A 23,348-nucleotide genomic window follows, 5' to 3' on the forward strand; every position below is an offset into this window, starting at 1 on the left:
TTTCTTTGGAGATGGAGCTTAATTCCTTTCCCAGGGTGTGGACTGGACTTTGGTATGTACCATTTTAGTCACGAGATCCAGGTTAATATCACCAATAAGAAGACATTGGTATCACACAGGCTGTTATGTGACACAGTACTTCTCCCCTCCTCTTCCTCTAAGTCTATAATCGAAGTCTAAACTGGAAAGAACACTGAACAAAGCCAAGCCAATGGTCGCGCTAGTCCAGACCCAACCGATTGTCAAGGTCACGCAGTGGTGTGATCCCTGTGTTCATTGCTATGTGTGCTACATAAGTAAATAATGTCAATGTTAGGAGGGGACAGAAGGCTTAGGAGAACTTGCTGCTTGCAAGTTTTCAAGTCCACGTTTCGAAATCTTAAAAATAAACTGAAAAGTAAGGCCTGTCAAGGGCATACACTAGCTTAGGCAAAACAGAGTGAAAAGTGGGTCCTATCCATTCACTCACTTCCCTATTAGTTGGTCCACTCATTCCTTCATTTACTGAAGTAGTTCCTGGGAGACTCCACTGACCTCTGCAGCACAGTGGCTGAGAGCAGCACGTGACCTTTCTCTGGGGCACGCTCCATGGTGCCTGCTTTGGAGAGGACATCTGATTGCTGCTTGCTTTATTGATGCCACAGCTGAGTGGGGTAGGCTTCTCCAAGTGCTGAAATGGGGTCAAGGGGGTACTTCCGAAGTTCACCTGGTTGGTAAAGACCAGCCGGCACTGCGGTGATCTGCCTCTGGTATGAGCCAGCCCATGTTTGATCCTTCCTCTCAGGTGGTCACTGTTTTCTGTGAGAATGCCATCTGCATTACTTCAAGTTCATTTCACTCTAATAGCTTCCAAAGGCTTTAAGAATACTATTGAAATGCTTCCTATGTGCCTCGGGTCTTGAAAGCTGCTGAAGTATTAGGGTTTTTGTTGTTGTTTTGTTTTCCAGAGGAATCCTTTGGGATTAGAATTATAGTTATTTAGAATTTTGTATGGCAACAATAACAATGTCTTAAAGCATGTAGATAACGACTGTAGTTTTTAAAACAAGTTGACTACCAAAAGTAAATTATTCTTATTAGAGTACATGAAAATTTGATGCTAATTCTCTAGCAGAAACCAGAACAAATATTTACATAAAAGTCTTTTCTCAGTCAGCCATTGGTGGCTCATGCCTTTAATTCCAGCACTTGGGAAGCAGAAGCAGGAATCTCTGTGAGCTTGAGGTCAGCCTGGTCTACAAACAGAGTTCCAGGACAGCCAAGGTTATAAAGAGAAACCCTGTTTCAAAAAACAAAAACAAAACAAACAAAAAAAAAAACCAAAAAACCAAAAAAAGTCTTTCATTGCAGCAGTTTGAAGGGGAAAACTTAGAAATTATCTAAACATAATGACAAAAATGGTAAAATGGTCTCGGAAATATCTATATGATAACATAGGCATTGAAATTATGAGCCACAAATGTATACAAATACAGCCATGTGTAAGAACAAGACTCTACTGAAATAATTACACTAGCAGAGGTATTATGGAATGTGTTTGTATAGCTGGCCTTAAACTTGAGATCTTCCTGCCTATGCCTTCTGAGTACTAAGATGTCAGGCCCTTGCCATCGTGACCCTGAATTGAACCTGTTGGCTGGGCGAGATTCCTGCCGCTGAGCAGCCTTGCTAGACTGCCTAAACCCTTCGTCTTCTGAGACGGGGCCTTGCAACGTTGACCTCGAAGCATTTGTATGTATAGCCCATGCAGACCTGGAACTTAACATTCTCCTGCCTTAACCCTTCTGAGTAGCTGAACTAAACATCTTTGTCACCGACCCTGGCTGAAAGGTGTCCTTAAAAGCAGTGGTAGGGAAGTCTGGGGATGTCTAATATATGGGTTGAGCAATGACTAATACTGTAATTAAAACAAGAATCCTCGAGCTCTAGGATTGTAGCTGCAGTCACCTTGTGTCATGGATGATATTTTCAGACTAACCAATTGTGTACACTGTTTCTTGGTGCATTTCTATAAATATATCTTTGACAGTCTTCCACCAGGATAAAGCTCAGTGTCCCTGAGAGATGTAACTTCATGGCAAGGCATTTAGTCTGCCAAATGTTTCCTCTCTCATTGCTTGCAAGTTGCACACATTGCAAAGTCCGTGACCTATGTAGCAAGTGAGTACAAGTTTCTCAAAGGTACTGAGAGTTTCATTAAAAATACCTGGAAATCCTTTGCTTGAAATTGATTACAAATTGGTAACCTTTAAAACTCTGTGTTGTCCATTCTCACATAGCATCTGATCTAAAGTGAGCAACTACAGCCAAAATGATCCTAAAGGCTTGACCTGGCCTAGGCCATCAGGCACAGTCTGGCCACCTGATACCAAGAGGGTAAGAGGTAAATCAGTGACAGACCAGAATGGGAAGGACAGTTCTCCATGTTCCAGGCTCTGCCAGACTTTTTGTGTACATGGAACTCTTGAGGTTAGTTAACCTGAGACTGAGGACAAAGAGGTCAGAACATGCCACCAAAGCAAGAGGTTAGAGGTGGTCACCAGAGAAGAGATGCCAGGAAAGTCAGGCACAATGACACTGGAGACTGGGGCCAGCACTGTGAGGAGCCAGAGTGCACAGGAGTTCTAGGGGTGGTCTCGGGAGGCATGATTCTGCACTCTTTGCAGACACCCCTCCTCTTTCACCTCCTTAAGTTATATTCAGCCATAGCAAGGTGTGCTCCTTACCCTTAATCCTGATGTGTTCTGTTTTCTTGAAAGAAAATCAAAAAGTTGATTCACATGGACTTTTAAAAATAATAAGAATTCAGTGTATCTTTCTTAATGTCTTTGGGCTATCGCATTTTGAGAGCAAAAATAGGACTGAAGGATAGTTGAGTCCATAGCGTGAGAATGTGATTTTGATCCCCAGAACCCACATAAAAATGATGGGCATGGTGCTGTGTGCTTGCAATCCAGGGTGGGAGACAGAGACACAGTCAGACCTCTAGCCTGCTTGGGGAGACTGGGGCCAGAGAGAAACTGTGTCAGAGAAAAAGGTGACAAGGTTGGGAAGTGCCCAGGAATGTTCTTCAGCCTCTGTACACATGCAAAGGAACACAGGTGCTCCCACACACACCAAACAAACAAGCAAGATATGTGCATTTTATTTATACGCCCCCTGTCTTACAGTTTTACTGCTGTGAATAGACACCACGACCAAGGCACAACATTTAACTGAAGCTAGATTCCAGATTCAGAAGTTGTCCATTATCATCAAGGCTGGAGCATGGCAGAGTCCAGGCAGGCATGGTGCAAGAAGAACTGAGAGTTCTACATCTTCCTCTGAAGACTGCTAGGAGAAGACTAGGTTCCACGCAGCTAGGACAAGGGTATTAAAGCCCAGAGCCACAGTGACACACCTGCGCCAACAAGGGCACACTTCCTAATAGTGCTGCTTCCTTTGTCAAGCATGTGCAAACCATCACACCCCCACACTGGGACTCTTTCTAATTGAAATCTGGCTGAAATAGATGAATAGTATAAATGAAGTCACCTGTTCTCTTTAGATTGATTTTGGTACTTGCCTCCCTAAAACTCAAATATGAGCTGATCCTGAGAAAATATATAATACAGATAGAGCTTTAGCCACATGACATTACCTCCCAGGGCCCACAATAAAGGTCACTGGAAGTAGTGTTGCTCCCCAGGCCTTCTCCTCAGCATCTCTTTATCATATGACCTTAAACTGAGACCACTTAGAGTCCAGCAAGCCCGGGTTCTGGAGTAGGTCAGGAAACAGGGCAGCTACCGCCAAGCACCGTGGAGTTCTGTCTGACCTGCTCAGGGCCTCTCATTGAGCCTTGTTTGCCATGCTTTTCTTGTGGTTTGTGACAGATAAGAACCGAATTGATTCCCAGCATCTGCTGGCAGTAACCTTTGAAAGGGCAGGCAATGCATCACCACCGAATTTTATCTATCAATATCGGAGTCATAGAAAGACAGGAATGGCATCTCATCACAACAGCACTGGCAGATCATAAATCTGAGCTGATACGGGACTGGTAATAGGCAAGAGGGAAAAGGGGGGACCTGGATTAACATCCGGATAAAGTCAGAGGGACAGGGCAGGGCATTCAGATGGAAAGGACAAGACTTGGCTAGGGGAAGTGCTAACTGGTGGTGGTCATGTTCACAGGGGCCCAAAGATGCTCAGCCTTTACAGTCATCGAGTGGTCCATCCCCCTTTCAGCCTTAGTCTTCTCATCTATAATTGCCTTGACTCTGCTCTGGGGGATTGTGAAGGTTTGGAGGAGGATCGTCTACTCTCACAGTGTAGTCCCTGGATCAGCAGGCATCCTCCTCACTTGGCAACTCTTTGTCATTCCAGCCCTCTTACCTGGGCTGAGACCCAAAGACAATTGCAAGGTAACCCCAAGACAAACACGAGCTCAGGTATCCAGCCGGTTCCTGGCACAGAGGTAGGCTTCCAGTTATTCCTGCACTTTGTTCCACCATTAATGCCAATAATCTATTCTGTGGACAGGCCCCCCCATTCCTCGAGCATTTGTATTCACAGGGAATCATAAAAGGAATGGAGAAATTAGTGATGAAAGCAAACATTTTTGACATATAAGCAATGTCATAAAATTAAAAATACTGAGTCCTGGGCTAGAAAGATGGTTCAGCAGGCAGAAGTGCTTGCTGCAAAGCCTAATGATCTGAACTCAACCATAGGCCCTCCCCGGTGGGAGGGAAGGACAGATTCCCACTCGGTGTCTTCTGACCACTATGTACATGCCATGCATGCTTGCACACACTCCCACCCCCACATGTATGCACTCTCTGTAAAGATACTATATGTATTTGTATATATGTATGTATATATCTGTTAATTAAGTAAAATGCAACAAAAATAATCTACACGCCACTTCTTGCACTCATCTGCACTCTTCTGGGTGGTGTGGCCGGAGGCTAAGTTCTTTGTGTCATTGGGACATACTTAGTGCTTTTGACATGTCAGGAAGCTTCCAGCCTGGACAGTGCATACTGCTACAATTTAATAACATAAGTGCAGTCTGTCTGATTCTGCAAAGAAACAGCCTTCCTTGGGGCCCAGAATATATAGTCCTTCTTGCAGTTACACTCACGATATTTTTAATCATTTCATCTTTTTATTATATCTTGAGTACAAGGTGCTACAAAGAGTCCCTGGTGCTGGCAGTCACTCAAAAAATTGACAAATCTAAAAAGTGAGCAGAACAGCAAGTAGCCCATTAGGGATTTTCTTTTTCCTTTTTTCTCCCCCTTTTTCTTTATTTAAAAAAAAACAACTTTTTAAAAAAGAAAAACTACCTTATAACATTGGAAGGGTTGAATTTGGCATCTTATCCATGAAAAGTAGTTGTAATAAACTTCCCCAATTGTTGGTGCCTTCTCCGCAAAAATTATTGCTGTGCACAAGTGTGAGGGTTTAACTGTTTCCGTGAAGCTCGTAATTCAGGCTCTAAATGTGCCGAGCCTGACTGCCCAGAAACCTAACGACTTTTTTAAGAGACTGGAATTCGGAACATTATTCTCTCTGAAACTGCACTGTGGTAACCCAGCAGAAGACGGCCCGGAGAGCCGCTCCTGCTGTAGTAAAGGCAACTGGGCATGCCAACGGCTTAAAAAGAAAATGCTGAAATCTCTTGTATAAGAACCGATTTGTTAGAGGAATGATGTGTGAGCCGATTGCAGTTGCCACATGAAAGGGAAGGGAATCTAGGACAGGGGGGTGATCGTATGCTGCTCCCTCAGCTCCGAGTTAAATGTATTAGTAAATTTACATGGAGCTGAGATTCTGGATACGCGAGGTTTCAGAGTAACAGGACAGACGTCCCCAACCTGCGGTTCTTTCTTTGGGTGATATCTTTGCTTTCAGAGGAAATGACACTTCCTCCCGAAGCAGTAAGGATGCTATTAGCTGTACCCAGATGGCAAGGTGCAGTTCCTCCAACAGTCGAGAACAAGCCAGGGGTCCAGGATAGTCTGTGGATGTTCATTAGGAGGTGGTGAGAAAAGGGGCAACCACTGTTTATCTTTTCCTCCCCTGAGCATTCTTCTACCGGGCTCTCTTCAGACCTGATTCTCTTCTGCCTGCAGCCGAACACCCTTATTATTTTCCTTAAACTTCTGTTTATGTTGTTACCTGTATTTTTGCAGCAAATTTTATCTGCTAGGCAGAGTGAAAGGCCTGCTGTAATAGGTACTGTCGCTTTTATTTCTTTCCTCCCTCCAAATCACAGAGTTGGATTTCATCACTTGTAACAAACCTCGGCAGCCTCCTCTTCAGGTTTTGTTTGGGGCTGCTTGCTTTGTTTCCCGATTTACTGGTTTTGTCTTCACTGGCTTAATGCTCACAAGCACAGAACAGACAGGCAAACCAAATAAGCAAAAATTTCACTAGGGTACTGCAGCCTGTGAACTGACAAAGCCCGCTGTGCGTGACAGCACTGAGCAGAAGTGGGTGTTTTTGCAGCTAAGTGCACAGCGACCTATTTGCTCTGGTCTCCGGCAGTTGCTGGGGGAGAGGAGTTTGCATCTGTGCTGTGCTGGTCGTGTGCAGCCGGAGGAAGGATGCTCGATCCCAGTACCTCCTGGTTGGTGAATGGTCCATACCAATTCATCATCTTACACATCTGCTTTGCTTTTAAGCATGTCTCTTCCTGGAAACTGACCTCCCTTGGTCAGGGGAATTCTGACTCTCTGTCCCGTGATCTAGTGAGATATGTTGGGTCCTTGAAACAGATTGTCTATGTGCCTCCCTCCTGGGGTCTGCCTTGCCTTAAGCCAGTAGTTTCATGTTTGTTGCCTGTGACATCTGTTTAAGGAAAGAATGACAATGACAGCCACAGCACTCTAGCCAGAGGTTCTCCAACCCACATGGCCCTATTCTCTTGTTAAAATGCAGGTCCCGGCTGGTAGTTCTGGTATGAGTTTAGATTTATGCATGCTTTACAGTCACCCAGACATTATTAATTCTGCTGGTCAGCCACACAGAAGACAGAAGGCACGGGGAGGGAAGGGACCTGGACTGTCTCACTATATTTAGTTATAAACGGATGCTACAAAAAGCAAATTGGATCTCGTGGCTCCTCACCCCATATCCATGTGTTTCTATAAGGTCAATACAAACCAGGCTTATTGGGTTACTTAAAAGGAGAGGGGGACCTGAAATTGACAGGGTGGATTTAGAAAGAGTCAAGTGGAAGAAGGTGAATATCGTCAGAATACATTATATACATGTATGAAATTCTCAGTTAGTGAAAAGCATTGTATTTACAAGCGTCTGAATAATCACCGGAAGTGGCAAGAAGTGTGTCTTTTGTCTTCTGACTTCTTTTCTCTCAGTATAGCCTCACTGGCCTAGAACTCCTTGTAGAACAACCTAGTCTCAAACTCAGAGGTCCCGCTGCCTCTGCCGCGAAGTGCTCAGGGCATGCCACCACACCCCGCTCTCCGACCGCTGTAAAGTTAGCTCTTTGCTGCTCTTCCCCAAAGATGGTGACTGGCGTTAAGCTGTGTGGCTAATGAGAGCCGAGCTAAGGACCACTGAGCCCTTTTGCTGAGTTGCCTCTCTACAGATCCATCAGTCTGCCCTGTTTCTCAGAGTCCATCTCTGCTTACTGCTCCCCATTCCTGCCCTAGGCCTTAGCAGCTGGTGTCTCGTACAACTCTTCCTTCTTGCAAGACGCTCCCTCTCCATATAAAACATCGTTTGAAGTCCAGGTGTAATTGTATCACTCCCTGGCTCTGTGTTAATTACAAGATAAAGTATAAACTGCCTAGCCCGCCAGATGATGTCCTTCTGTAACTGGCCTATGATCTCTGTGGAAAATATCCCTTGTGCTCTCTCTTCAAGACATTAGAGTCTTCACAGTGTTTTAAACATGCCAGGATCATCTCAAAAAGTCCCTCTCCACTCGTGTGAGCTGGGCCTACAGCTCTCTGAGCACAATGGTGACACACTTGTATTGGGGGGGTGGGGCAGACAGGTATTAACACTTTGGGGTATGTGTGCGTATGGGGGGTATCTGTCAGTCTGTCTTCCTTGAAGCAGAGCTGTGCAATATAAATAAAAACATCAAAATATCTGCTTTTGCTTTCTGATCTTTGGTTTATTTTTATTTTAGAATATTCGATTGTAAATCATTTCAAAAGCAAAAAGTATAGAACTCCTTTTCAAAGTTTCGATTCAAAACCTATGTGGCACATAAATATATCTGAAGATATTTGGACATTATATGGACTAATTTTTTAAATTGAGAGTGTCCAGAGAAGGTGAAATCCTAAGACTCTGAGTCAATAACCTCACTCAGGGGTGGCCAGTTATGGAGCATCTGTCATACCTGTTGACATGGTGCTGTATTTTAGGAATACAAAGAAAAATAAGAGGACAGTAAAAATACTTAAAGTAACAACATAGGTAGATAAAGCTTTTATTTGAGAAACACAGGAATAAAAAGCTTAAAATAATTAAAATAATTTGGTGTGTGGACACTCATGTTCAGCTCGCTGCTCTATCATCCATAAATTTGGCTCAACTCTTCGAATGGGAACCCACTGGTTCTCAACAAAACCTGGTAAAGGATACATTTTCATGTCCTGTCTATATGTAGGGAATTGTGAGGCTTAGAGACTGAAACAACTGACCCGAGGCAAAGCTGATGAGGGCAGAGATAGGATTGACCCCATGGAAGACAAATGCGGGACAGCACCGTGTAAACTAGTAGAGCGGTATACATAAGGAAGAAGGAGACTGACATGTGCACCCTTCAGTGTGCCCTGGAAGTCAAGAGGCCCAGGTCAATCCAAGAACCCACAGAACCTATATAAAAAAGCTGGTCTACTCCCAGCACTACTGAGGCAGGGGCATGCAGCTTCCGGTGCTAAATGCCCAGTGAGTCTAGCCAATTTAGTGAACACCACACCAGCGAAAGGCAGTCTCGAATCCCAAGGAATGACACCCAAGTTTGACCTCTGAACTGCATGGATACTCCATGAACATGCCCTACATAAACACCTGCCACAGAACGTCACAACCACACAAAACAAGGGCCAGCAGTTACACTCGAACCTGCAGAGAGGGTGGGGGATTCCTTCAGGTCAGCTTTCTGCTTTTATGAATAGATTAGTGATGGAGGGCATGGGTTGATTTAGTGATAAAATAAGAATTTAATGCCAATAATAGCCAACTATTGTCAGGTGCCAATTATGTATTGATTTGCTCCTTCCTTCGACTGGTGTTTCTTTTTACCTCAGAATATCTATTAGTGTCAGAGTATAACTGCCAAGCTAAATCGTATATTATTATTAAATTTTGTCTGTGATCTTTCCTTTCCTCCAGTGTCATATGCTCCGCATGCCACAGGAGAGCGGCACTCTATGAAGGGTGCATTTCTAGAGACTTGAGACATCACAGACATACCCAGGAACTCATTAGCAAACAGGAAAGGTGTCCACGCCTGATAGCTTTGTCCCAAGCTCTTGCACTTAGTAAGAAAGGAGGAAATTTTGTGGGAGGAGTGACAGCCTAGAGTGGCCAGAAAAAGCAGGGGACACAGAGGAGCCTACCAGGTTAAGTGGACTAGAGAGGGGTCAATCGTTCCTGCTTACGTCAATATTTCATGGGCCCTTCCTATATTGAAAAAGGGCAATGGGATTGGCCAGTTTGCAAGTGTCGAGATGGTTTTTGTTTCATCCCATTTAGCCTTAGTGTTGGCATTTAGAAAGAATCAGTTATGCCTGCTCTAAGGTCGTATATCGTGCCCAGTTAGTCTGCCAGGTATCTGAGATGTGGATTGTGAAAGGTGCCAAGGAAGATGCTACGTTGTGTTGCCCACCCTTTCTCCCCCAGGAAGATGAAGTTGCTCTCTAGACTTAACTGTGGGCTAATACAGAAATGGAGCGAGCCCATAGAGCAAACCTTTTTTGAATGTTGTACATTCCCGTGTAAGCCCTCTGCCTGCATCTGCTACATGCCTTATTCTTTTCATATATACAGCCATTAGAATGTAGTTTAACATAAGTGTTTCTCAGTAACGATGTTTACATTTTCCCTCTGCTTTTCAGTTAATTTTATAATACCGTAAGGTGATAATTGATATGACCTAGAATCATTTCTAGGAATACCTATCAGGGATTTTCCTGGTTATGTTCATTGATGTGGGAAGATCCATGTTAACTATGGGTGGGGCCATTTCCTGGGCAGGAGACCCTGAACTGTGCAGATTGAAAATGCAGACTCTGGGGCTGGGGATTTAGCTCAGTGGTAGAGCGCTTACCTAGGAAGCGCAAGGCCCTGGGTTCGGTCCCCAGCTCCGAAAAAAAGAACTAAAAAAAAAAAAAAAAAAAGAAAAAAGAAAATGCAGACTCTGACTTGTGCCATCCATCTCTGGCTCCTGACTAGATGCAATGTGAAGCCCCCTGTGCCTTGGACCGTGAGGCCCAGCGGGCTCTTTCTCCTTTAAGTTGCTTCGGTCAGAGTTTCCTACATCATAACAGGAAAAGAAATTAAGAGAGATGAATAACATTTAAAATTCTAAAGCTTAAAAAAAAATCCAACAGATTTTGAAGATGTTTAAAAGGTCTTGGTAATATAGACAGAGGTCTGGGAGGTGATTGTGATTGTGCAGAGATTTGAAGGATAATACAAACCTTTATTTAGAATTTTCAGAGCTGTCTTTTCTATAGCGCGTGCATGCACGCACACCACACACACACACACACACACACACACACACACACACACACACACACACACACACAGCATTTCTTCACTCAAGTCTCCTTATAACCCTTTAGAGAGATACCCTTTACCCGATTTAGGTATGTAGGAAAATTCAGAATTACAGCTCTGCATCACCAGGAAGCTTTGAACCATAGCAAGGATCCCTGTTTTCCAAGTCTAATGCTCTTCTCCTTTCTCCTCCGCTGCCCCCTCACTCCTGAAAAACAAGTCACGAGTAATGAATGCCCTTATCACTTATCTCTAATTTCAGTGATGATTAATCAGCAGCCCACACTTGGATGATACTAATCAAGTTATTTGTATAATGGCACCAATTTGGATCGTTCCTGTGCATCTCTGCCTGACATGGGCTTGGCACCGGGCAATCAGTGTGAGCACGGAATCTGGAAGGAAGCGCCTTGGGCTGCTGCCTCTCTCCTTACGAGATCCCATCATCAAACTCTGGCTGAGTGAGTGCAGCTTTCGGAGCCCACCGTGTTTCCTTCAGACTAAGCTGAGAACGGCCGCTCAAGCACCCAGAGGTTTAAATCCTAAGCCACCCACCAGTCGCTTGCTGACTGGCAGATGATATAGTGAATAACTAACCAATAAGGTTCAATTTTCCAGCTAAGAAATTGTTGTTTCATGTAATAGTCCAAAGCGGCTTGGATTCCTGGTAGGAGGTGTAAGTTGAACGTCGCAGCATTATTCAGCATGATGGTTATCGTGGATTTACAGCTGTTTCTCAAACAAACCACATTACACACACTCGGGATACTTTAGAATAAGAATATGAAACATCTCTCACTTCCTGTCTCCCCATCTTCTGTGTCTGGAGTAATGTCATTTGAAGCTGACATTCACTCAGAGTCCAGATCTGATGTGCTCCAACTGATAGCTGTACTTGCTTGTCCTGTCTTCGCTAAGCTTTAAATTTGGAAGGTTTTCAGTAGCTCTTGTTGGCAGGGGAAAAAATGAAGGAAGAGATATGAGGAGAGACGGCGATTGCAGTGATATTTTGGTCACATAGACTGTCGATACTGATGAATGCCCTTGAAGCAGGTGCTGTAAATGCCTGAAGCTGGAACTGAGCTGCTGAGCCTGGATCAGTCTGTCTCCTCCCTAAATACTAAAGGCCTGCCTGATTAGCGGCCTCTGACTGTGGGGCTGCTTTTATCAGTACCGTATATTGGCGCTCCGATTGCTGATAGATGGGTAGCATGGGTTCACGTTCTGTGTATGCTGGACATGTTGTTTGGTTTTATTCCTGAGTCGTAACTGAGATGTCTTGGAGTATTCCATTAGTTCCCTCCATCCTTCTAGTGTCATAAAGTGCAACGTCCTTTTAGCTACTACCCTGAAACACTGGGATTGTTGGTAACCGCAGATCTAGGGTTAAACAGACTGGATCATGTCCAATCACTTCAGTTTCCTTGTGTGCATGTGGGGTAGTCAGAAGACACCAACCACATGGGAGTATAGTGGGATTTAAATGAGATCACAGAAAATTTTAAAAGCATCATACCTAGTACATTGAAGGAAAAAAAAAACCTTAAAATAAATTAGCTTTGGTTTTCACGCAGATGATTTGAATAATGGCCCCTCTAAATAATAGTGGGAGTTGTCCTGATGCTAAAAGAATTAACAGTACTGAGCACTTTAGACAATCATTTGGCGATTTTGCCTCTAGACATAAAGAATAGCCGCTACTTCCCTTTTCTTCTGTTTATTCGCAGAATTAAAGTTCCTTGCAATAACCTTGTGGTTTTAAATATCTAACACTAATTGTTAATCTTTTAACCCCCTAGAGGCAAACATAAAGGGAAAACACCTCAGCTTTTAGTGAGTTGAAGCAAAGAGCGACACAGGTTCAATCATGGTACCTTTTATCAAAGGGAAAATGACAGTCAGTTGGGTGTTGGAAGGCAGGGGATATGCGTGTGCCGTCTCCATTGAGACTAGAGGCTGGAGTGCTACAGAAATTCAATTTAGAGAATTGTGTTGAGGCGTAACTGGTAAGGGCACGTGCTGAGGGATGCCTCTCTCTGCGCTGCTTGCTGCTGAGGGGGACTGGAAAGGCATGACTACAGCAGCCATGTCCACACTCTGCAAGTCTGTGCTTTTTATGGAGTTATGGAATTTTAACATAGAGTATCTACTGGAGCCCAGCCACGGCTATTGTGGTACATATCCTAAATAGTTGACCACCGAGTGGGTAAGAGGAAAATCTGTACAGTAACAACAAAAACCTAACAACTGGTGCCTTGGGGTGACTGTCAAAGGTTTTAACAAATAAATTTGAATCTCAATCGTACAAACCCTTTGTTTCCATTTTAGATAGCTGTAGCTTCAGAAGTGGAGATAGTTCTGTTACCTGACTTAAAACAGCCGTTTCCGGTCACCTCAGACTTAAGCTAATCTCGGGGCCCAAGTCACAATCCCATAGGATGTGCTCCATTATACTCCCGGCTCCTTGATACACCACCCATCCCTTTGGTGTGTGATTTTTCTCCCCCTAACCCCTCGTGGACCCATGCCTTTGGACAGCAGGGGCTTGCACAGCCCACTGTCACTCTGCAGAACTGTCAACTTAACCGTCCCAGAGAATGGAATATATCTTATTATCAGTTCATTAGCAAAGAGGCTGACACAGACGATCAACAGTTGGCCTTCAGCACAGCTCCACTTTGTCTGGGAGAAGCATAATGCGTTTCGAAATGCTGGCATAGCAGCCAACCTTGAGTTGGACTGAGGCAGCGCCATCTAACACTGTCCTTTCTTCTTTCGCCATAAACGCGCATCGCGGAATCGAGCCCATTGAGAAGAAATCATTTGCTCTGCCAACACAATTAGTTTTGTAAAAAGCCTCTGTCTTCAGATTGTTCTTCTCCAAAGTCCAAGTTGGATGACTGTGGTTATTTTTTAATTAATATTTTTAAGAGCCACCGTCCTTCTCCCAAGAGCCTCTAAGCAGATTTAACAGGCTTAAAGGGACTCTTTCACAAGGTAACTTCAATGCCATCCCCCAAGCAAATAAAACGCCTTTTGAGGGTTCTGTTTTTTTCTCCATCTCTTTCAAAAAATTTCCATAAAGCCTACCCAGTCGGGGGAGTTTTTCTTCAGGGTTAGGCAGTATTCTCCCCAAACAACAACAACAACAACAAAATACATTCTCATGTTGCTGAAAAATGAAGCCAGGCAAGCTGTCCAGCCGGAGCGGGAATGGAGGAGACGGAAGTCTGGGCTCCTCCCCTCAGCGTGAACAGCAGCCGGATTCAGCGATCACTAGTGATCTTTGTGGTTTATTTTTATATTCTTGTTTCGTTTGTTGCTGTCAGTTTCTTTGATTCTCGCATTTTAATTGAATTCAGACCGTTGGGTCTCATGGCTAGTACCCCTCCCTCCATGGACACATCCAGTGTGGCAGCTCACACCTCCTCCTTTTGGGGATCAGACAAGCTTAGACCTTAAGCGTCATAATTGGCTTGGCCTTTTTAGTGGTGCAGGCCTTGATTAAAAAGTTATTGAATGTGGAGTCTTTCAAAGGGAAGAAAGCTAATGTGATGGTTGAAATTGAAACAGCGTAGGCACGCACACTCTGTGACAACTTTCTTTGTCACTAGCTTCCTTGAAAAGAGTTTTCATGTGTCTAATCAATGTTTCCTTTCACAAAAGAGATGCCCATTCCATGTAAATTCAAGTTGTACTGTACATGACCCCAGTTCTTCAGCCTCCATGCTGAAAACCAATAGAGGAAACAGTAAAAATAGCTAGGCGCCCGTTCATTTTTAAAGTTGAGACTCCGGTCACCTTTAGTTTGGCATAGTCTAGGGATCATTCCCCTGGGAGGGAAAGGCAGAAATAACTCTTCTTACAGCTGAGATTAAAGAGTTTCCTGGGAACAAGAAAAACTTTACATAATTCCTTACAGTAACTTTTCTCCTATTTTAAAGCCAGACTCCTTTGCAGTTTGTAAGGTCAGGGTAGAATTATCAAAACTCCCTTCCCTCTGGAAGATGTATTGGCCTTAGATCTATGGAAACCCCAGTGCACTGGCTGTGAAGGAGCGATCTTGCTGTGCTGCTTCATAGCTCCCTCCACCCCAAGGAACTTCAAAATACAAGGGAGACAGGAGAGGCGAGATTTACAGAATCAGGCCTTTGTGTCCCTTGGTGTGGCTGAAGCTCGGGGAGCCCTGAGCTGCACGTGTTGTGGTAAGCCACCTCCGTGAGCATCTGTATTCTCTGCTGTGCTCCCTTCCCTTGCGTTTGGAGTTAAAGGTGAAATTCCATCTTTAGCCCCCGTGTGGCTGTCTGAGCTGTGATTAATGAACTAGATGTGATTCCCGGTAGAGCTTTCAGAGGGTGGATGAAAGATGAAATTTCAGCCTTAAAAAAAAAAAAAAAAAAACAAAACCAAAGCAACAGAAAGCAGGCCTTTTGCTTAATGCAGCTTTTAAAATTAATATCTGTTTTCAAATGCCAAGAAAACAAAGGGGATTTCTCAAAAGTATATGCAGCTTGCCACAATAGGCCTTAATTGGTGTCAAGGAGATGTTGGGATGAACGAGAGGAAATGCCCATTGAGCTGATAAAGACTGAAAAGTGGGACCCTGTTATGAGCTGTCATCTCAGCATGTATTTAAACTATAGCAGAACTGAAACATATTTGCCATATAGATCATAATGACTCCAAAGGAGCCATTACACTCCATTATGTAATTACATAATCAAAGCATGCATAGTAATCAGCCTTTGGAATTCAATGCTAATCAAACATACCTATACTATGTGTTTAAGCTAAAATAGAGAGCGTTAATTTGCCATTAGTCAACTAAACAAGAATGTGTATACAGAATATTCATGAATAGCTTAATGTTGTGTCAGATACTTTTTGTTTTGTATGCAGGGGGAATCAACAATTTTAATTGAAGAAAAACCAGCACCAAGGAAAAATACTCTTTAGCTCGCTGTTCAGAAATCTGCCTCACCTTTTACTGATGGTAAAAGGAGATTAGTGTAAATTCAATATTTTTTTCCTTCTGTAAGCTCAAATGAGACAACCATAATTATAGAGTGGATGCTAAGGAGGGTCTGGGACCTCTATGCCTAGGACACAACCCTAGAAATACTAGCTCAAAATACAGCAAAACCTTCAGAGGAGCAGCAAAACGTGAGCCCATATTGCTCCTATAATGAGAGGCACGACAATGCGTGTTATTTAGAAACAGGTGAGCGGGGTCGCTCCTTGAGGACTATGTCACAGATTATCTGGCCTGTCCTCTTGGAGACATTGGTACTTGCCCTGAGGTCTGCCCTGGCTCTAGCTCTGTCAAGGAGAGTTGCTCTTGGAAGTTTATTTAGCGTCTCTGAGAAAAGAAGGTGGCACAGTGTTTGGGTCAGCGTCAGAGATCTTGCCACTTCAGTTACTGTTGGTCTGGGAGGCTCATGGTCACGACTGTTTAGACCTAATGGCTTAATAGAAGCCAGACCTGGTCCTTGGAGCAGACAGTCTCAACACTCCAGTTTCACTTTGTGGGGACAGAGACACTTGGATAAGGATCAAAAAGGTTAGCAGAAGCTTTGTAAGCCCTTCATGGGTTTATTGCTTTTGATTTTAAATAAACAAGTATTCATGAAGGTTGGAATATTACCTTCCTTAAAAATAAAGAATTGTATTTGTTTTGAAGAGGACATCTCCTTAACCTTTAATCCTCGGGTGACGGAACTCTCTTTGGGGACGTTTTGCTGTCTCTCAGCAGTATGTGGCTGACTCAAAATGTTACTGTCATGTTTAAATGGGACTGAATTCTTTCATCAAAAGCTTTCATGGCTTGAACTTCAAATAATTTATTTTCAAATTACTTTTACTGTAATTCTTATTAATTCAAATAGGTTTCTGATTTGATATAAAACTCTGTAAATGTAGGGAACAGTTTAATGAATTGAAAGATAGGATTGAGTCTTTTAAAGGAAATGTACAAAATATGCTGACAATAATTGCTTAGATAGAAATCAAATCTTAATGGCTTTGTTAATGATTTGTAGCGCACACTGTGTTTACGTTGACTTGAGGGAACATATGTAGTTAGAGAGATTTCTCCCTCTGGGTTTCCACAGAATCTTCAGTGCCTTTGCCTTTAATAATGGTTTCACTTGGTCAGGATGGACTTTCTTCTTCTGAGTTAGGCACATCTTTAACAGAGTGGTAAAAATAGGATCCGATAGAAGGGAACATGGGTGACAAACTCAGGGCAAGCTTTGGGTCACATGGGGCACCCATTAGAGTCAAAAATAAGGTTTCCAAAGACATGCAAGGTGTTTTGTTTCTTTGATGGTTTCAAACTTTGATGCCTCTTAGAGAATAAGAATGTATAACCCTGAGTCTTTGATTGCTATAAAGATTTCGGAATTGGGCCTGAGGAGATGGTGGGAAAGAATGCTTGTTGGTCCAGCATGAGGACCTAAGTCTGAACCTTCAGTGCCCACATAAAAGCTGGGTGTGGCTACTCCTATCTGTAAACCTAGTGTGGGGGGCTAGGCAGAGACAAGCAGTCCTGAGGGCTCACTGACCTGAGGGCAAAAACACTGAGCTCCAAGTCCAGTAGGAACCCCAGTATCCAGGAAGTGAGGTAGAGGGGGGCAAAGCAACCACCTGCCATCCTACCTTGGCCTCTCTACCTGCTTGTAGTGTCCCATGTTCCCACAAACAAGTACATGCTGTAGTGTGGGTGTTTAAGTGAGTTTGTCATCATTAGCACAGGTTTTCTTTTAGCCCCCTGCATTTGGGGCTTGAGTGCCTCCTGTTTGGACAGTAACCCTGCCAAGTTAATGTTGGGGTTCAGCTTTTCCAAGAGCAGGGATATGGACAGAGTTTCTCTAATATGATCTAGCTGCTGGGGGAACAGGCCAGGGACTTTATGTGTTGCTCCGTTGGGCAAACCACCCGCCCAGTTAAGTGTCAATGGTACCTGGTCCCCCTCTGTGTGCGTGGGAAGGTGGGAGTTGCCATAGCTGCCACGATGTAAGCTGAAGTCTGTTTTAACTCTGACTTGTCCTTTTATTATGGGCTGGACTGGGGAGCCTCCCCCAGTATAAATGAAGAGTTTTATTTGTTAACAACAAGGCAGCAAGGGCGAGAGCTCTGGGCACTGGCAAATGCCCACTGTGCCCTAGTAATAAAAGCTTTCTCTGGGGGCAGAGAATGCTGAGTGCAGAAGGGAGAAGGAGGCAGCAGTAAACAGTATTGTACATTCAGGACGGCCTCTCTCTCATCTTGAAGTGTGTAATTGTGTTCGGGATAAATTATGGAAATAAAAAAAATCACAAGTTGCTCATAAGGAAATAACCCTCTTTAAAAACAAGTAAATTTTTTGAGACAGAGCCCGAGGGACCTTAGCAACCAGTCCTGAGATGTTGCCTGGGAATCGGTGGGCGGGGGGCGGAGTGTCTTCCAAAACCAGGTTCTAACAGCAGCTCAGTGCACACACTTAGTGCAACTGGACCAGGCAACCTCCTTCCCCAAGTCAGTCTCTGCAGTCTAATCTTTATGGCAGAGGCAGTGAAACAGAAGTCTGGAGGTGGGGAAGCAGCCAACACTCTGCCTGGCACTGGAGACACCTTAGTTCTCCTTCCTGTTTCTCACTTCTGCATCTGGCTTTGAGATCCTGTCACTTGTCACTTCTGTAAGGACATATTGTTCATTGAGTAGACTCCATGGCGTCCAGCATTTTATACAATGCCATATAAAGGGAGTGTGTAAAAGATGGAGTTTGAGAGAAGTGCGTCTTGAGCAATTATATTAACTGAAAAGAGCTAATAAGGAATTTATGTCCCTATACCACTCCTAACAAGGGGCTATAAGGGCCACTGGTAGTCATCAAAGTAAGTTACACCTTTTGTAGACAATAAACTTTCTTGTCATTTTCTGTCCAAGAAATGTCTTGATGGAAGGTGCTTGCTTGTTCATGAATGAAGGGTCTCTTTGATTTAGGGATTTGTTTTTAGGAATTAAGGAGCAACTCTGAAAGTTAGCCAGGTGCGGTAAGGCATGTCTGTAATCCCAGCACACTTAACAGTGGGGAAAGAAAAGTGCTGTAAGTTTGAGGCTAGCCTGTGCTACATAACTAGTAGCAGACCAGCCAGGGACACAGAGCAAGCAAGACTGGCAGGAAAAACAAACTACAGCAGAGCTCTCATGATGAAACAGTGAGCAAAGGCTGGAGCCCACACAGTAGAAGGAAATAGCTGACTCGAGAAAGTCATTCCCTGACAACACATGCACACATGCACACATGCACACATGAAGAGATACATAGAACTATGTTAAGGAAAATAGAAAATAAATCTGAAATGTGTAGGAGACAGCCCTATACCACAATAACTCCCTGTATAAATTAATATTAAGTTTGATTCTGTCTCCCAAACTTCATCCAAGTATACCAATTAGTGGTCGAAATGTCTACACACGCCAGCCACTGCTCCACCCTTAAAATAAATTACCTGGCTGTTAACAGCCTCATTTAATTGCTAGATATTATACCTGTTGGATTTCTGTTCCCCAGAACGTGTACTGTTCCTTCATTGACAGTGTGTCAGCTAATTGAGTTTTAGAAAACTCTGAAGGATTTTTTTTAATGCACTCTTTAAAAAAGATACTGAAGGTGCATGTTTCTCTCCTGCTACACATAAGATTGCATTTTGTGACAACCTAATTGTCTCAACATCCATTTCAAGGGGGAAATTTATCAAGTCCTAGTATGTACCCTTCCGTTTGGAAGATATATTTGAGGATGTGAGCAGAAATTATTTTTACATAAAGGCTTCAGGCAGTAGAGTACTGACATATATACTGTATTTTCCTTGCTGTCACTCAAGTCCTTTGCCTCAAATAAATAGGTCATTATTATCCCATTGCAGCCATCTATGGTGCCTCAAAGTATAGGGCTCTGTTTAATATAACTGTCATGCAGCTGACCCGTATAATTTATTGGTGATTTTTAAAGAATGGCCTCCTTGGGCTACCACCATCAGCCAAAGCACTTTGATGTCTTTCAGCCAAATATTTCATTATCACATAATTTTTTTGCATTGATAGTACAACCATATTAGCATAGCTGAAAGTTGAAATTTCTCTGAGACAATGGATTTCTGGTTGGTCTTAATTAAAAATAACTCCATGATGTTAACATCACATAACAACATCGCCATGAGTTTTTAGAGCAGCAAAGGCAGAAGTTTACAGATGGCCAAGGTTTACCTGAGTGACTTGTTCTGTAGTGACTTGGTAAACGGGCTGTTCATGTAATGTCCCATCTTCAGTAATAATTAGGCATATGTAGGATGTGTTATAAAAATCTTTGACTTGATGTTATCACTACTTTTGTTCTTAAAATGCAAAACCATGCTCCACTCTTCGGCTTCCACACCCTACCCCAACCCCATGCATAAAGGCTACTATAAATATAATTAAGGAGCCTCCTCTCAGAATTAGCTGGCCTTAGGACTTCCATGAAGGACTAAAATTAAAGCCAAGTTATTTCCACAGAAACTGTCTTATTAGAACAGGATTAAATTAGAGGCAGCTTTAAATCTCTGGAGCTTCAAAGTAGTAGTTGGTATCCAAAGGGGTTGATGCCTGTCAGCTCACAGCCTCTGCACATGCACCTTCTATGGGATGGAGAATCTTGTTTGTGTTGCTAATAAACTCCCCAAAGAGAGACGAATTCTCTGCCTGCCCCAAAGAGGTCTTGTTTGATATTCTTATGTCCTAAAGGCAAGCCTGTGGTTTAACAGTGTTTTATCCCCACATTATACAGTGTAATTTTCCTTAATTTCCTTACCTAGTTAGGTTACTCTGCAAACATCCAGTGTCTGGTGTCCTGCTTTCTAGTCACTCTTATCCAGGGCCATTAAATCCACCCAGAAGAGCTGGCTTGATTGGTAGTCACTTTGTTCTTAGCTTGTACCTTGGAATAACCCATCCCTTCATGTTGGGCTCTGAATTCTGTGTTTGTCACAGTAATCACAGAGGAAAGCCAATAAACACCCATGTTGGGTTTTTTTTTCTTTCTGATCACCTTTCACTTTGCTGTTAGTCTGTAACAGAATTCAGCCCCTCTGAGCTTCCCCGGGACAGTCTCCCTCCTTCCTGCTACACAGGCCAGTCTCTTCCCATCAGGGTTCATTCCCTGGGGTCCTAGAGCTCAAGGTCAAGGTTCATTTGGGTTTGCTCTGCAAGTGCCAGGCATTCTGTTTATCTGTGCCCCTAATCATTTCTCCCCTTATTCTTCTAGTTTCCTCTCCTCTAATCCTCTGATAGGGGCTGGTCTATTTCTAGGTGGATTTGTCTTTAAGCCATCTCAGACACCCCATGACTCCCCCCACTGTGTCCCGCCAAGAAAGGATCCTTCAGAAGAAATGTGATCGCAGGTGGAAACCCTCCATCTAGTCTAATTGTACCTGTGTTTATGCTGCCTCGATATTTTTTTAAAGTAGCATTTATCTTTGACCTTTGCTTCTTGGTGTGACAACATTTCTTCAAGGAGTGAAGAATCCACCCTAAGCTGATACATCCCAGCTATACAGAGAGCTCCTACAGAGCAGGAATCCTTAGCCTGCATTCTTGCATTTGCTACTTCTCACACATGATAATTACTAAGTGTGGGGATTTGGGGTCTAGAGAAATGAGGAGAAGGGTATGGTGGAGATGGCAGTAGTAATAATGATGACCATGATGATGATGATAATGATGATGATGATGGTGATGGTGATGATGATGATGATGTCATGGTGATAGTGATGATGTCATGGTAATGGTGATGGTGATGATAGTACTAGTAGTTACCATCTGTTAGGTTTGACAAGAATCTAGACACAGTGCTAACTGCTTTGTGTGTGTGTGACAACTCTGTAGGATAACTGTTAATTACTGCCCCCATTTTATAAATGGGAAACTGTCTCGGGGACTTTACATATCTTTCCTGATATAAGAGCAGTCTGTCTTTCCCCCTACTTGACTGACTGTTACATCTGCTGCTTGTAAATACACCTTTTGCTTGGGAAGTAGAGATTAGAAGTCTGTTTTACCCATATCTCAGCTTCTTAAAGGCTAGAAGAGTGTCCTAGACTTCTCTGTCCCCTGTTATGCCAACCACAGAATCAAACACATCACAATTCCTTATCTTCTGCTTCTAAATTGAACTTCTGCCTTGTGCCATAGATGTTTTCACACATTTAGGAGATGCTCTGGCTGCTGGAACAAATCTTGATGCTGCAAACTAAAGCAGATACAGAGATAAGCCTTGTATCAGTGGAGCTGAAAGCTCTCACATTTTGACATGTTCTGGAAATTTTTTTCACGGCTGAAGGGGTGATCTACAGGGAGGGAGGCGAGCATGGGGCTGTCTCGAGCTCTGGGTAAATTATGAAGGTGTATTTCTGAGAGCAGAATCTGACTCTCAGCTGTAGGCCTTCTGGATTTACTGAAGTCCCAAAGAGTTTTAGGTAGTTTGGCCCTCACTCTCATACATGACAAAATGAATGGCCTGCACGTTGGGAATGCCAGCATCTGCTAACTAGACAAGATCGTTCAATGAGTCTTCCTGTTTCTGCTTCAGTAAGTGCCCCACGAGTTTAGCGTGGACCGAGGGCATGTGGTCTAAGCCTGGCCATGCCTTCCCTCTTCTAGGCAGGAGAGCTTCCGTGTGCACAGTACTCTGGTCTTTCTGGTTGCACCTCAGCACACTGCTTGACAGTTCAAACAAAATACGGGAGGTTGGGACACCAGCACCACTTGCTTTTTTAGAGCCATGGCAATTCCAAGCTTAGTTGTATCTTAACCTAGATCTCCCTTAGTTCGAGGACTCATTTTGTGAGCTCGGGAGAAACGTATCTAGGGCCATATCAGATGTTAGCTCTGCAATGCGATTCTTACTTCGCTTTTGCTTTAATGGAGCTCATGGACCAAAATTTAAATGATGGGACGTCCAGCTGACCTTTATCGCTCTTTTTTTAAAGGTGATGGGCAGAATCTGTTTACTAAGGACGTGACGGTGATTGAAGGAGAAGTTGCAACCATCAGCTGTCAAGTCAATAAGAGTGATGACTCCGTGATTCAGCTACTGAACCCCAACAGGCAGACCATTTACTTCAGGGACTTCAGGCGTAAGTCTCTGCCCACCGTATTAGGCAGAAACTTTTGTTTACTTATGTGTTGTCTTGATAAAGAGATTGCCAAGGCCACCTCTTTCTAATTTAATGCTAGATGCTTAAAGTTTAGTCAATTCTTGAGAGAGAAGAAGAGACAGGCAATCATAATCTTTTGACTTAATAGAAACCTTGAATGGTCCCCTTTAAAAGTCTTACTTTGCAATAGGAATTGATTGTAGTAATTCAAGGTGAATTGCAATCGAGTCCCAAATACTTAGCTGACACAAACAACTCAAATAGGGTAAGGCAAGGAAAATAGAGCATTCTGATAGGGAACCTGTTTGGTTTAAAGAGTGGTGTTTCCAAGGCAATCTATACCGTAATGACAGGACCAGGGCCTTCACCATAGCCTCTGCTGTACAGAGACAGCCATATGCTGACTTCCATTTA

General features: G+C 43.4%; 1 protein-coding gene across 6 annotated transcripts in view; it reads left to right on the forward strand.

Annotated features, from left to right (window-relative positions):
- The window catches only part of Cadm1 (cell adhesion molecule 1), a 330,891-nt gene that overhangs the window by 243,715 nt on the left and 63,828 nt on the right, over positions 1 to 23,348 (forward strand). For all 6 annotated transcript variants that reach the window (XM_006242946.5, XM_006242944.5, NM_001012201.2 and 3 more), the window contains exon 2: positions 22,767 to 22,913. In XM_006242946.5, the coding sequence (XP_006243008.1) occupies positions 22,767 to 22,913 (147 nt within the window). The remainder of the gene's footprint in view (positions 1 to 22,766; positions 22,914 to 23,348) is intronic.

The sequence above is a fragment of the Rattus norvegicus genome, chromosome 8 (genome assembly GCF_036323735.1).
Source record: "Rattus norvegicus strain BN/NHsdMcwi chromosome 8, GRCr8, whole genome shotgun sequence".
Classification (NCBI taxonomy): domain Eukaryota; kingdom Metazoa; phylum Chordata; class Mammalia; order Rodentia; family Muridae; genus Rattus; species Rattus norvegicus.